General features: G+C 39.9%; 1 protein-coding gene across 3 annotated transcripts in view; it reads right to left on the bottom strand.

Annotated features, from left to right (window-relative positions):
• Nucleotides 1-2,707: 2,707 nt before the first annotated feature.
• SOS1 (SOS Ras/Rac guanine nucleotide exchange factor 1) overlaps nt 2,708-12,734 on the bottom strand; it is a 92,546-nt gene continuing 82,519 nt past the window's right edge. For 2 of the 3 annotated variants that reach the window (XM_037896250.2, XM_037896252.2), the window contains 6 exons: nt 12,481-12,598; nt 9,804-9,976; nt 8,636-8,752; nt 8,159-8,423; nt 5,809-5,927; nt 2,708-4,292 (listed from right to left, as the gene is read on the bottom strand). In XM_037896250.2, coding sequence (XP_037752178.1) covers nt 3,798-4,292; nt 5,809-5,927; nt 8,159-8,423; nt 8,636-8,752; nt 9,804-9,976; nt 12,481-12,598 — 1,287 coding nt within the window. In that variant the 3' untranslated portion in view covers nt 2,708-3,797. The remainder of the gene's footprint in view (nt 4,293-5,808; nt 5,928-8,158; nt 8,424-8,635; nt 8,753-9,803; nt 9,977-12,480; nt 12,599-12,734) is intronic. The other variant, XM_037896251.2, reaches the window with a different exon arrangement.

Below are 12,734 nucleotides of genomic sequence, written 5' to 3'. Positions count from 1 at the left end.
GAGCCGGTTCATTTGAATAGCCCTAGTGGTACAAAAGAAACACTTCCCTGAATGCAGGAAAATAGAACATCTTTCAAAAGAACACAAAGGGCCTGATCCACAGCCTGCTAAAGACAATGGAAAGAGTCCCACTAATTTCAGTAAGTTTTGGATAGGGTCCCAACTGAGTGATACTGGAGTTTACCGGTAAGAAAAGCCTGATTTAAGATTCTGTCTGCATAAAAGCAACAAACGATACAACAGAAATTATGATAAACAAAAGCGCGAGAGTGTAAAGGCATAATCTGATTTGTGTTGGGGGCACAGAACTCTCTCGTTTCTTTTTTAAAAAACGATGGTTAAGCAAGAATTTAGAAACAATTGCAAGAGAGAACACACAAAGTGGTTTCTAGTTTATGGGAGCATTCTCAATGATTTCATGGTATTGATTCTGAAGCAAGGACAAAATTCTCTCCAAACAGACACTACAAAATCATGCCTGGGTTGTTGAGTGCCATGACGACAGTAATTCCTTGCCTAACAACCATGTGTTAAATAATTTTTCCTTGCACTTTATTTCAAGTTAAACTTATAATGAAGTTTTCGGCATCTGAAAAGCTAACATTTACAAACTACGCATGGAGAACTTTTCTTTTTAACACCCAATTTTCACTTCTGGAGAAAAAAAGAAAAAGATTGGATTTCTCTTTATCCTACACTGCTGCACTACACTCTAAATCAGACAGACTTTAGGGAGAGACTTTAAACATTGCTCAAATATTGCACTTTCGTGTCTCATTAATGGACTTAATTTCTCCTATGCCCCCGCCCCATGCAAGCACCCAATAGCTGAAAACCAATACTCTGCAACAGTACAGTTCTGACTTGTGAGCAGTGTCAGACTTTAAATCTGGGGTCGGCAGTAAGACAGAAATCCATTTAGCTAGTTGTTGGCTTAAAATGTTTCATTATTCCATGCTATTATTCAAGATCATTTTATCAACAATCTGGCAATATGAACAATAAAAATGATGCCATTTTCCCTGCCAGTATTCAGGGATATTTGCTCTAACCCCCATAACCAGTAACCAGTGCAAACTTGTCCAAATGTGAAATTCTTCCATTTTATAAAAAAAAAGTTATTTCTTGAAAATACAAATAAAATTGACAAGTTCTGAGAGAGGCCAGTGGCTCAGCAGTTGTGTTCAACGTTCTCCTCCTAGACACAGGGATCTGATTTCTGGTACTGGGTTTTCACACTTTGAGGTTCAGGCAGCACGTTGGAGGTGTGCCGTACGCTGGTAAATAGCGGATGATTGAGCAGGTGTTGCTGAGCTCCGAAGGAATTTAATCTAGGTTTTTATATGATCCTCATCACCAGAGAGTCTAATCAACTTCTACAGATTTTTATCCTCAACCCCACTGTAAAGTAGGGAGGTATTAGCAGTATTTTGCAAATGGGGAACTGAGGCACAGAGAATATTAAATGACTTGCCTTAGTGCACACAGGAAGGCTTGGGCTGGGCCAAGAACCGAACACAGGTCCGTGCCACACTACTGTAGTGCCCTATCCACTAGGCCATTCTACCTATCTAGCCTGCCTTGGTGATGACAGGGACCATGGTTTTGGGTGTAGAGGACAAGCGAAGTGGGTTCTGAACATCTGACTAACATTGGAGAGCTCCCTGGCTTTCTCCTGGAAAGTCAGCAACTTCTAAGACATTGCACCAAGGGTATTCATTACTCTTGGTTAGATTTGAAGAACTGGGAACTTCACTTACATTTCTTGTAGGATAGGATTATATAAAGTACATATGTAAGAATGTCCTCCTCTGAAGCCAAGTTTATAAATCTTAGTTATAAAGGAAAAAGGTACATTTTTTGGTGGGGGAGGGGGCAGGAAAACATGTTTCAAAATAGAAATGTTAAAGATATACACAAAGATACAACTGACAAATTCTCAACGTTTGGCTATGACAAAATATGCTGCTTAATGCTGATGAAATCGAAACACTTTCTGAAATGTAAAGACCAAACTGTAGTATCATGGTGCATATTCCACTACTCTAATGGCATTGTAGAAAGTCACTAAAATAATAGATTTCCATCATGATTCACTCTACTAAAACTGTCTCTAAGGACATGGTGTTCTGGGTTGCTGAAATGTATTTTGATTTTATCCAACAGGAAACATGATATAATTTTACTACGACCCATGAGTCTTAATAAAGATGAGATACTGCACACTTCACAAACATTATGGTAGAGGAGATTAATAAAGCTTCTTTTCTTCAATAACTGGCATGCATTACTGTCACAGTATTGGTTAGAATCAGAAGAGTAGTACACAGGTTTATGGATAATCCATGTCATGATATTTATGCAGATAAATGTTCTGTCATGTACATTTCTGACATAGTAAAGAGCTACTGTAAAGATTAATAGTTTTTAAGACAGTTTGAAATTCTATAACAAACTACATACATGTCTTAGAAATTTAAAAACATGTACAGTAATTCACTTTGAGAATAACCCAGCTTTGTCATTCTAACTACACTTTGTTTCACATGCCAAAACCTGATTTCTCTTTAGACTGTTCTTTATTACTAAAATACATATACTGAATTATGAAAAAATGTGTACCACAATATGTGCTTTTATCCTCTTATCAGTGTTTTTAACTGAAAAACTGAATTGTATATTTGTCCATGTAATAATTTAACGTATGTCAGCCAAACAAATGTGTATCTTTATTTCAATTAAATTAAAAACAATATGCAAGCATATTTATGCAACATTCACTATATACACATGATTTATGCAAATGCAAGGCAATTCTACGTATGCTGATTAATCTATGGTTAGTAAAACATGACAATAACTATGGAAGATGGCCAGTGAGTGCCCCTTTTCACAAGTGACTGTTTTCATGGCATGATTAAAGAAGAATAGTTACAAGCCATGAAATGGATTATCAGTAAACCTTAACAAGAATGTGATATAACCTAGCATAGATTAACAGTCTTCTAAACGTAGTAGAATATTTCAGACAATAGTGCTGTTTTTTTAAATTTCGTTGTCATTTTAATGACATAAGACTTTAATCTGCTCTGTTTAAAGAAAGCATTAATTACCCATTATGCTTCCTGGCAATAGTTTCTTTTTCAACTGGCACCATAATATTTAATAAAATAATAATAAAGTACCTCTTTGGTGAAGCCTAGGTACCCATACTATTCACTGTAACAATTTGTAAACAGGACCGCAATACAGTGCTATGCCTTAGTTCTAACATGGTTAGGTACCACAGATCTTCCTCACAGTCCTTTTCATGATTTTAGGAGAGTATTTTAAAGCAGGGAGTAAAGTAAAAAGGAAATTAAGAAGGATATAAAGTTCCCTGTTTTGAGATTTTTAAAAAAGTGCATAATGTTTTCATTCTAATAACTGTGTTACTGTATAGAACTGATGGATACAAGACTATATTTTCCATTCCCGTACTGGACATTAGAGATCATTACACAAAACACGGTCTCCGCTTATTGGCCAGAAAAGTCCCTTGAGTCAGTTTTCTGGTACAATCAGTTGTCCAATTTCTTTAGAACAGCATCCTGCATACTACAATAGGAACAGCGAGTTTATCAGTTGATCACGTCTGCTTCTGCAATTCAGTTTCTGTACACTGCATTCCCAACCTAGCATAGTTTTTAATGCGTGGAGTATGCATCCAAACTCCTTGGCGCCAGCAGGTTCAGTGCATCCATTGCCAGCAACAGACGTAGTGCCAAGAAAATGCAACTCCCAGCACAAAGTACAATTCAGGAGGAGTGGGCGTTCTCCAACAAGGGTGGTCCGTCTCGGTGCATCGATGGATGGGTGTGCTCCCGTTTGTAAGTTTTTGGAGGAAGCTTTGGGATATGTTGAGAAGTGCTTTGTCGTGGAGGGACAGGTGGCCCCTCAACAGAATGGAGGTCCACGTCCTGCGGTATCAAAGGAGGGGAGGGCAGATGCCTCCGTGCTACATGTGGAGAAGGTGTTTGAGGGGGTGGGGGAGTAAATGGGGAGGGACTGTTTGGGAAAAAGGTATTGCCAAGTTCACTTTTTCTACCTAAGGGCGGTGGCTGGAGGTGTAGTGGTGAACTAGAGAAAACATCAGGAGTTCGCACAGGTTCTCGTGGTGGTAATACAGGAGGGCTTTCAGGAGGATCAGATATGGAGGTCCGGTCTGGCACGGAGTATCTTGGCGAATAGACTTTTGATGTTGGTTGTCGAGGAGGAATTGCTGGTGGACTGTCCAGATGCGCAGAAGTAATCTGAAGTATACAAACATTTAATTCAAGGGTTATCATCTGTATTATGATAGCCCCAATGCCTCAATCAGGATCAGGGCCCTGGTTGTGCTACATGTTATATGAATATGTTCAAAGACTCAATCCCTGCCTCAACACACTTAATGTCCAATTAAAGACAAGACACAGCCAACAAGTGTTAAACAATCGGAGGGGGCAGGGGAGAGAGGACCCAGGCTGAGAGAGAATGAAGATACAGGGCAGTGGGGGACAGGGGAGGAAGTACTGGAGGCTGCAGGAGGCATAGTGATCTTGTGCTGCAGAGTTTCTAAGCTGATACCAGCTCAGCTGGGGCACCTCTTGTAGCAAGAGACTCAGGAATGAGTAAAATCCAAAGGCTTTTACCCTCTGGAGAATGAGAGGGAAGAGAGAGGCAGATACTGTCTAATAGGAAAGGGAATGAATGATGTTCTGTCCTGAAGAAAGAATAAAGGGTGGGATCTTCAAAATTACCTACGTGACTCAGAAGCATGAGTCCCACCGACAGCCTACGGAACTATAGCATACTGTAGGCCATTGCCAGCTAAGGGCATTATAGAATACTGTATGACAAAATCAGAAAGGCTAAGGCACAAAATACGTTACATCTAGCAAGGGACATAAAAGGCAATGAGAAGAGGTTCTTTAAATACATCAGGAGCAAAAGAAAGGAAAGCATAAGTCCTCTATTTAGCGGGAGAGGAGAACTAATAACCGATGGTATCAAGAAAGTTGAAGCATTTTATGCTTATTTTACTTCAGGCGTCACTAAAAGGGTTAATGATGACCAGATACTCAACACAATTAATACTGACAACAAGAGGGAAGGAATGCAAGTCAAAAGAGGGAAAGAACGGGTTAGGTAACCTCCTCGGGAATCTGTTCCCTGGCAGTTAGGAAGTTTTCCTAATGTCCAACCTTAAACCTCCTTTGCTGCAATTTAAGCCCGTTGCTGCTTGTCCTATCCCCAGAGGTTAAGGAGAACCATTTATCACCCTCCTCGTCGTCACAATCTTTTATGTACTTGAAGACTTATCATTTCCCTCCCCTTTCTCCTCTCCAGACAAAACAAGCCCAATTTTTTCAGTCTTTCTTCATAGGTCAGGTTTTCTAGACTTTTGATCATTTTTGTTGATCTTCTCTGGACTTTCTCCATTTTGTCCACCTCTTTCCTGAAGTGTGGTGCCCAGAACTGGACACAATACTCCAGCTGAGGCCTTGTCAGTGCCGAATGAAGAGGAAGAATTACTTCTTATGTTTTGCTTACAATACTCCTGCTAACACATCCCACAATGAGGTTAGGTTTTTTTGCAACAGTGTTACACAGTTGACCCATATTTAGTTTGTGATCCACTATAACACCCAGATCCTTTTCTGCAGTACTCCTTCCTAGGCAGTTATTTCCCATTTTGTATTTGTCCAACTGATTATTCCTTCCTAAGTGGAGTACTTTGCGTTCATCCATATTGAATTTCATCCTGAATGCCCACACATTTCTCACCTTTGAAGGCGATGATTCTGCTGGGGCAGACTCTGGTCGTCTCCGTGGAGGAACAGGAGGAGGACCAGAAGTTTCATCAGAGATTTTGGTAAAGCTTATGGACGACACAGATGCAGATCCTGATGGATATTTAAAAACAAAAACCTTCAACATGATGTACTTTATCTGCCCTTTATTTGTTCTGATTGCTTTTAATGACTACTTAATTAGCAACAATTTGCTTTTACTGAAATACGAATGCAAGGGAGATAATTCAGCACATCATCATCATGTCTTTGTCTTGCTCATAAAAGAACAGCTGTAAAGTATGGAGATACTCTAGTTTTACACAAGGAAGCTACCTACGAAATATATAGTCTTCTATTTCTGGCTCCAGAACAACTTGCATTGCTATGTTATGATCCTCTCTCTGGCTCTCTGTCAACTTCTCCCTTCCTCTAAACTCTCATTACCAAAAAATACAGGTGATGGCTGGAGGTGCTGGCGTAACTCCAGCATTGTAAGGGTAGATGTGACCCTGCAACCTATGGGGCATCTCAGTGATGCAGAAACATCTTATTTTATGGGAGGCAGTGTGACTCAGTGGACAGGACAGCCCAGCAGACAGGGCACTGGAATGGAACTCAGGAGATCTGGGTTCTATTCCCAGCTCTGAAATTGGCCAGCTGAATGGCTTTTGCCATGGGCAAGTCACTTCACCTCCCTGTGCTCCTGTTATATTAATCTGAAAATGGGGCTGGTGATATTTCTCCCCTTTGTAAAGTATTCTGAGGTATACTGATGAAAACTGCTCTAAAACTAGGTAATAATAATAATAATAATAATAATATGTGCACTACAGAATGACTAGCCCTCTTTGCCTGGTAGTGAATGAACAGGGAGAGAGGGAACTGTTGTATTTGTGTGTCTAGGAATAACTGATGGAAGGGGGAATTGTGTGAAAATATTATTCAATTTCATGCAAACTTTATGTTTTTTAACCTACATTTTTCTTGAGAACATTTAGGCAGGTCTGGCATCATAATACTTCTAAGCTCTTATCGAGTGCAGTGGTTCTCAACCTTTCTAGACTACTGTACCTGTTTCAGGAGTCTGATTTGTCTTGCGTACCAAGTTTCACCTCCACTTAAAAACTACTTGCTTACAAAATCACATAAAAATACAAATACATCACAGCAAACTATTACTGAAAAACTGTTTACTTTTTCATTCTGTCTGTATGAAATTTTAGTTTGTACTGACTTCGCTAGTGCTTTTTACGTAGCCTGCTGTAAAACTAGGCAAATATCTAGATGAGTTGATGTATCCCCTGGAAGACTCCTGCGTACCCTCAGCGGTATGCATACTTCTGGTTGAGAACCACTGATCTAGTGCTTTTCATCAGCAGATCTCAAAGTGCTTTACCATGAAGGTCAGTATCATTATAGGCATTTTGCATAGAGGGAAACTGAGGCACAGGGAGGAGAAGTGACTTGTCCAAGGTCACCCCAGCAAATCAGTGGCCAAGCTGGGATCAGAAGTCAGGTCTTCCAAGTCCCAGTCCAGTGCTCCATCCACTACACCACACTGCCTCCCTATGAATTAGGCAGCAGAGGTAAATTAATTTTTATCCTCATTGTCCAATAACAGATTACCAGTCAGCCTGCGTCCCAACTGCAAAACCCTGATGCTGAATTCACCACAAACTTTCCATCTGGGCCGTAATTTTTTAAAATGGAAGTTTAGATTCTGGAGCACAATTCTGCATCAAGGAGTGGTTTGGCAGCAAATTCCATTGCTGCAGAATCGTGAAATACGTGATGCCCTAGATGCGGCCCTTTCCACATTCTGCTCTTGCAGAATATGGAAGAGAACACGGAATGACTTATGAGCAAGATTCCTAACCTATCCAATCTCTCACTTAAAAATAAACTTAAAGATAACAACAGGTTTCAGAGTAGCCGCCATGTTAGTCTGTATCCACAAAAAGAAAAGGAGTACTTGTGGCACCTTAGAGACTAACAAATTTATTTGACCATAAGCTTTCGTGAGCTACAGCTCACTTCATCGGATGCATGCAGTGGAAAATACCTGCATGCATCCGATGAAGTGAGCTGTAGCTCATGAAAGCTTATGCTCAAATAAATTTGTTAGTCTCTAAGGTGCCACAAGTACTCCTTTTAAAAAAAGAAAAGATAATAGTAATCTAAGTAAAAATGCATTGAGACTGTCTGCCATTATGCAAGGAGGCAAAAACATCTGCAGATATAGCAAATTTGAAGGACCAAAATGATCAGTTTAGATCATAAAATAGGACAAACATCTGTGACAGTCCTAATTATTTAAATGCATTCCTAGCTTTAGCACCTACTTGAATGAAAAGGACTTGAAGGATCTGAATCAAAGACGCTGCAGACATCTGTAGTACTGGAAGTAGCAGAGGCAGGGGGTGGTGTCAATGGTGTTCGTGGAGAATTTGGGGCAGATGTTGTACTTTCTGACTCACTCTCAGGGATGCGACTGTAACTAATTTTTCTTGGCTCCTGTTGCAGCGGTGTAGGGTGTCTCATGGTACCAGGCCTTGGGTTCGACGGACGAACACCCGGAGATTTGAGGGAATAGTTGTATTTTTTGGGCTGCGGTGATACCAAATACCAATATTGTGCAGTTAAAAACCTTGCAGTGAATTGAAAGTATACATTTTAAATATCAAATTACCTTCATCTCCATCACAAAATCAGTTCAATGCAGCTTCATCATTATTCATATAAATTCTAAAACAATTTCTGCTGCATTATGGGAAACATTTTTGAAGTTATTAAGAAAAAAATTAAATCTGAATACTAACAAATCTTGGTGGAGGCTTGGAATTTCGCGGCTCTATTTCTAATGACTTGTTGAACAGATAATCTGTGAATTCCTTCTCCATGCTATTTCCCATTGGATTCAAATTTTCAAAAAACCTCTGAAACACAGGAAGTTTAGGAAGATTACATCGTATAAGTTACTATCATGGGGCAAATTCTACATACTTTATTATACAAGTAGTCCCAATGGTTTCAAAAGTACTATGTAAGTACTATTCAGCAAAGGTGAATTACATGAAATTTCATTAGGTGAATTACATGAACTTTTAAAAAAAAATCATTCAAAATATCAAATGTAAGTGACATTACTCATTTCACAATTTTCGTTACTCTGACAAACTAGGGACAAGATCTTGCAAACTGCCAACACACAGAAATCCACTGACTTGGGAGGACATGAGTAAAACCCATGTGCGTTTATAGACTATCAGGGTTGGAAGGGAGCTCAGGAGGTCATCTAGTCCAACCCCCTGCTCAAAGCAGGACCAATCCCCAATTTTTGCCCCAGATCCCTAAATGGCCCCCTCAAGGATTGAACTCACAACCCTGGGTTTAGCAGGCCAATGCTCAAACCACTGAGCTATCCCTCCCCCGTCACCTCACCTCTCCTTAGGACTTGACTTAAAACACCGTATTTCCTCATTTTAGTGATGTATGTAAGAAACGACTTACAACCAGGGTTGAAAGCGCCAATTTACATTAAAGACATTTTTCTTTTTAGGATTTGTAGTAACTTCAATGTAGAAAGGAGAAGTCATATTATAATACAGCAGAAGAGAAAACTACCTAAATTCTGCTTCCGTCATGATAGCAACATGCAGGGTTCTCATTCATGGATCGTGGAAAATGACACAGCTCTGCTGACCTTTGCCAAGAAAAAAATTTTCTGGCCAAGGTACTGGGAGTCAGTGGCTCATGATGGTCTGCAGATGAGGAGCCTCATGTACTGCTTGCTACTACCGGTGTCTTCTAGTGTGAAAAAAAACCTATGATCTAAGGTCATCCTGCACTGTGTCACGCTAGTAACTTGAGATCCAGGAGCAAACAGCCTGCTCTACAGATTCCTTTGATTTTCTCTGTTAAAATTATTTCTGAAATAATCACCACAAAGAAGCTCTCAATATTTTGGCATACAAAAATGCAACTTACTCGGATATCGGGTTCTATTCGTAAGCAGTATGGCTGGTTTTGGTACTGCTGGATCTCCCCTGTTATTTCAGCTACTTTCCTTCTCTTGCTGAAGTTTATAAGTTCTTTTCCATGTCGCTTTAGAAATTCAGGGTTGCCTTCTTCTGTTTTCAAGATGTTAGTCAAATAAATTCCTAAAATAGTGAAGAGAAGAAGAACATTCAGATACTACAGTACAAAACTATGAGGAAATAAACAATATAGCTGGAATATGAAGCCCTTTTAAAGAATTAAACTTGTGTATTTTAATTACGCAGGCCTGATCTATACTAGAAAATTAGGTTGGAATAAGTACATCGCACAGGGGTGTGAAAAATCCAAACCCTTGAGTGGCATAGCTAAGATGACTTTAAGTCCCTATGTAGCCATCACTAGGTCAATGGAAGAATTCATCTGTTAACCTAGCTACTACCTCTCGGGCAAGTGGATTACTTATGGCACACCTGTACCACCATAGATTTAAGTGCAGTCTTAAAACAAAATTTTCCCTATCACAATCAATGACAGAGTTGTCTGCTTTACAAATAACGGCAATACCTTAACCCTTTCCTTGAAAACTGCCTGTTTGCATGAGACTCTCAAGATCAATCTATTTCTTTACCTCCCACTTATAAAGCACACACCACAGGGAAATCTAATTATGTTTGAATTTTGTGAGGCAATGTAATTTCAATGAGCTGACAGAAGTGGAGAGTGCTGTTTCCTTCCTTTCACTAGCATTGCCTTATTCGTTCTCAGTTCAGCTCCAGCCAGTTACTGATCTGAGCCAAGCCCTGGATAATGGAGATGAAGCTTTTTATGCCTGATGTGAAAGCGATGTGGAGCTAGCCACTGTTGCGTACTGCTGGCAGTTTAGTTCATGCTGTGTCAATCTCCCCTAATGGTTTCATGGAGATATTGAACAACAAGAGGATTAAAGAGAGAATGGAACTCTACAGATGAGGGCACTGGACCTGCGGGGTCCATCATGAGTCCTCGGGTGCATGGCTTTTGTAAATGGAAAATTTACATTTACATGCTTCACCAACCTATTCAAAGGTTGAGGGGGTCAAAAAACATGTGGACAAGGATGATCCAGCTGATACAGTGGACTTGGACTTTCAGAAAGCCTCTCACACAGTCCATCATTAAAGATCTCTTAAGCAGAGTACGCAGCCATGGGATAAGAGAGACGGTCCTCTCATGCATCAGTAGCTGGGTACAAGATGAGTAAGAAAGGGCAAGAATAAATAGTTAAGTGTTCATTGGGGAGAGAAGCAAATAGCAGAGTCCCCTCCAGGATCTGTAGTGAGACCAGTGCTGTTCAACATATTCATAACTGATATGAAAAAAGGGGTAAATCGTGAGGTGGCAAAGTTTGCAAACAATATAAAATTGCTCAAGATAGTTAAGTACAAATCAGACTGCGAAGAGTTACAAAGGAATCTCACAAAAGTGAGTGACTGGGCAACAAAACGGCAGATGAAATTCAATGTTGATGAATGCAAAGTAATGCACATTGGAAAATATAATCCCAACTACACATACAAAATGATGGGGTCTAAATTAGCTGTTACCTCTCAAGAAAGACCTTTAAGTCATCGTGGATAGTTCTATGAACACATCTGCTCAATGTGCAGTGGCAATCAAAAAAGCGAACAGAATGTTAGGAACCCTTAGGCAAGGGATACATAAGGAGACAAAAAAATATGATAATGCTGCTATATAAATCCATGGTAGGCCCCTGCTTCCAGTTCTGGTTGCTCCATCTCAAAGATACATTAGAATTGGAAAAAGTACAGAGAAGGGCAACAGCAGCGATCAGGGGTATGGAACAGCTTTCGTGTAAGGAGAGATCAAAAAGACTGGGACTGTTCATCTGAGAAAAGAGACAACTAAGGGAGGAATATGATACAGGTCTGTGAAGTCATATATTGTGTGGAGAAAGTGAATAAGGAAATGTTATTGACCCCTTCACATAACACAAACCAGGGGTCAAACAATGAAATTGATATGCAGCAGGTATAAAACAAACAGAAGGAAGTACTTCTTCACACAATGCACAGTCAACCTGTGGAACTCACTGCCAGAGGATGTTGTGAAGGCCAAAAGTACAACTGGGTTCAAAAAGAATTAAGTTCCTGGAGGATAGGTCCATCAATATCTATTAGCCAAGATGGTCAGAAATTCTTTTCTCTGCATATTCAGTCATACTACACATTTGTGTGGCTCTTTCACACAGCAGTAGGGGAGAGAAAATGTGTTACAGTCAGAGACAGCTGAAACTAAGTTTAACTTCTTTTAAAAAACTGATTAGACCTAAAGCTCAGTGTTCCTTTAAAATATAAAAGGAGTACTTGTGGCACCTTAGAGACTAACCAATTTATTTGAGCATAAGCTTTCGTGAGCTACAGCTCACTTCATCGGATGCATCCGATGAAGTGAGCTGTAGCTCACGAAAGCTTATGCTCAAATAAATTGGTTAGTCTCTAAGGTGCCACAAGTACTCCTTTTCTTTTTGTGAATACAGACTAACACGGCTGTTACTCTGAAACCTTTAAAATATACTTCTCACTTCTGCTTGTATTTCTGTCGAGTCCTTGGCAAACACTAACTGACATTTCTTTTATACTGCTCATCCCGAATCAAACCTACTTACCAAAGAAAGGCACGCATGGAGGATTAATGGACCTGAGTTTTGCCAAATATTTCTTATAGTGATCCTCACTCAATTCATGAGCTTCTTCTAAAATCTTTTTCTGTCGACCTGGAATTTGCTGAAAAGATACACAGATAGGTTAGTTTGGAGGGTACTGTGGTCCAGTACCCCATCCACAAGACCAGGACTGACAGCTGCCATTGCCTAGTTGTGTGACCCTGGGGAAGTCACAGGCCCAGATTTTTAAAGGCATT

The sequence above is a fragment of the Chelonia mydas genome, chromosome 3, assembly GCF_015237465.2.
Source record: "Chelonia mydas isolate rCheMyd1 chromosome 3, rCheMyd1.pri.v2, whole genome shotgun sequence".
Taxonomy (NCBI): domain Eukaryota; kingdom Metazoa; phylum Chordata; order Testudines; family Cheloniidae; genus Chelonia; species Chelonia mydas.
The sequence above is the reverse complement of the archived record's forward strand: the minus strand, read 5'-3'. Positions and strand labels throughout refer to the sequence as shown.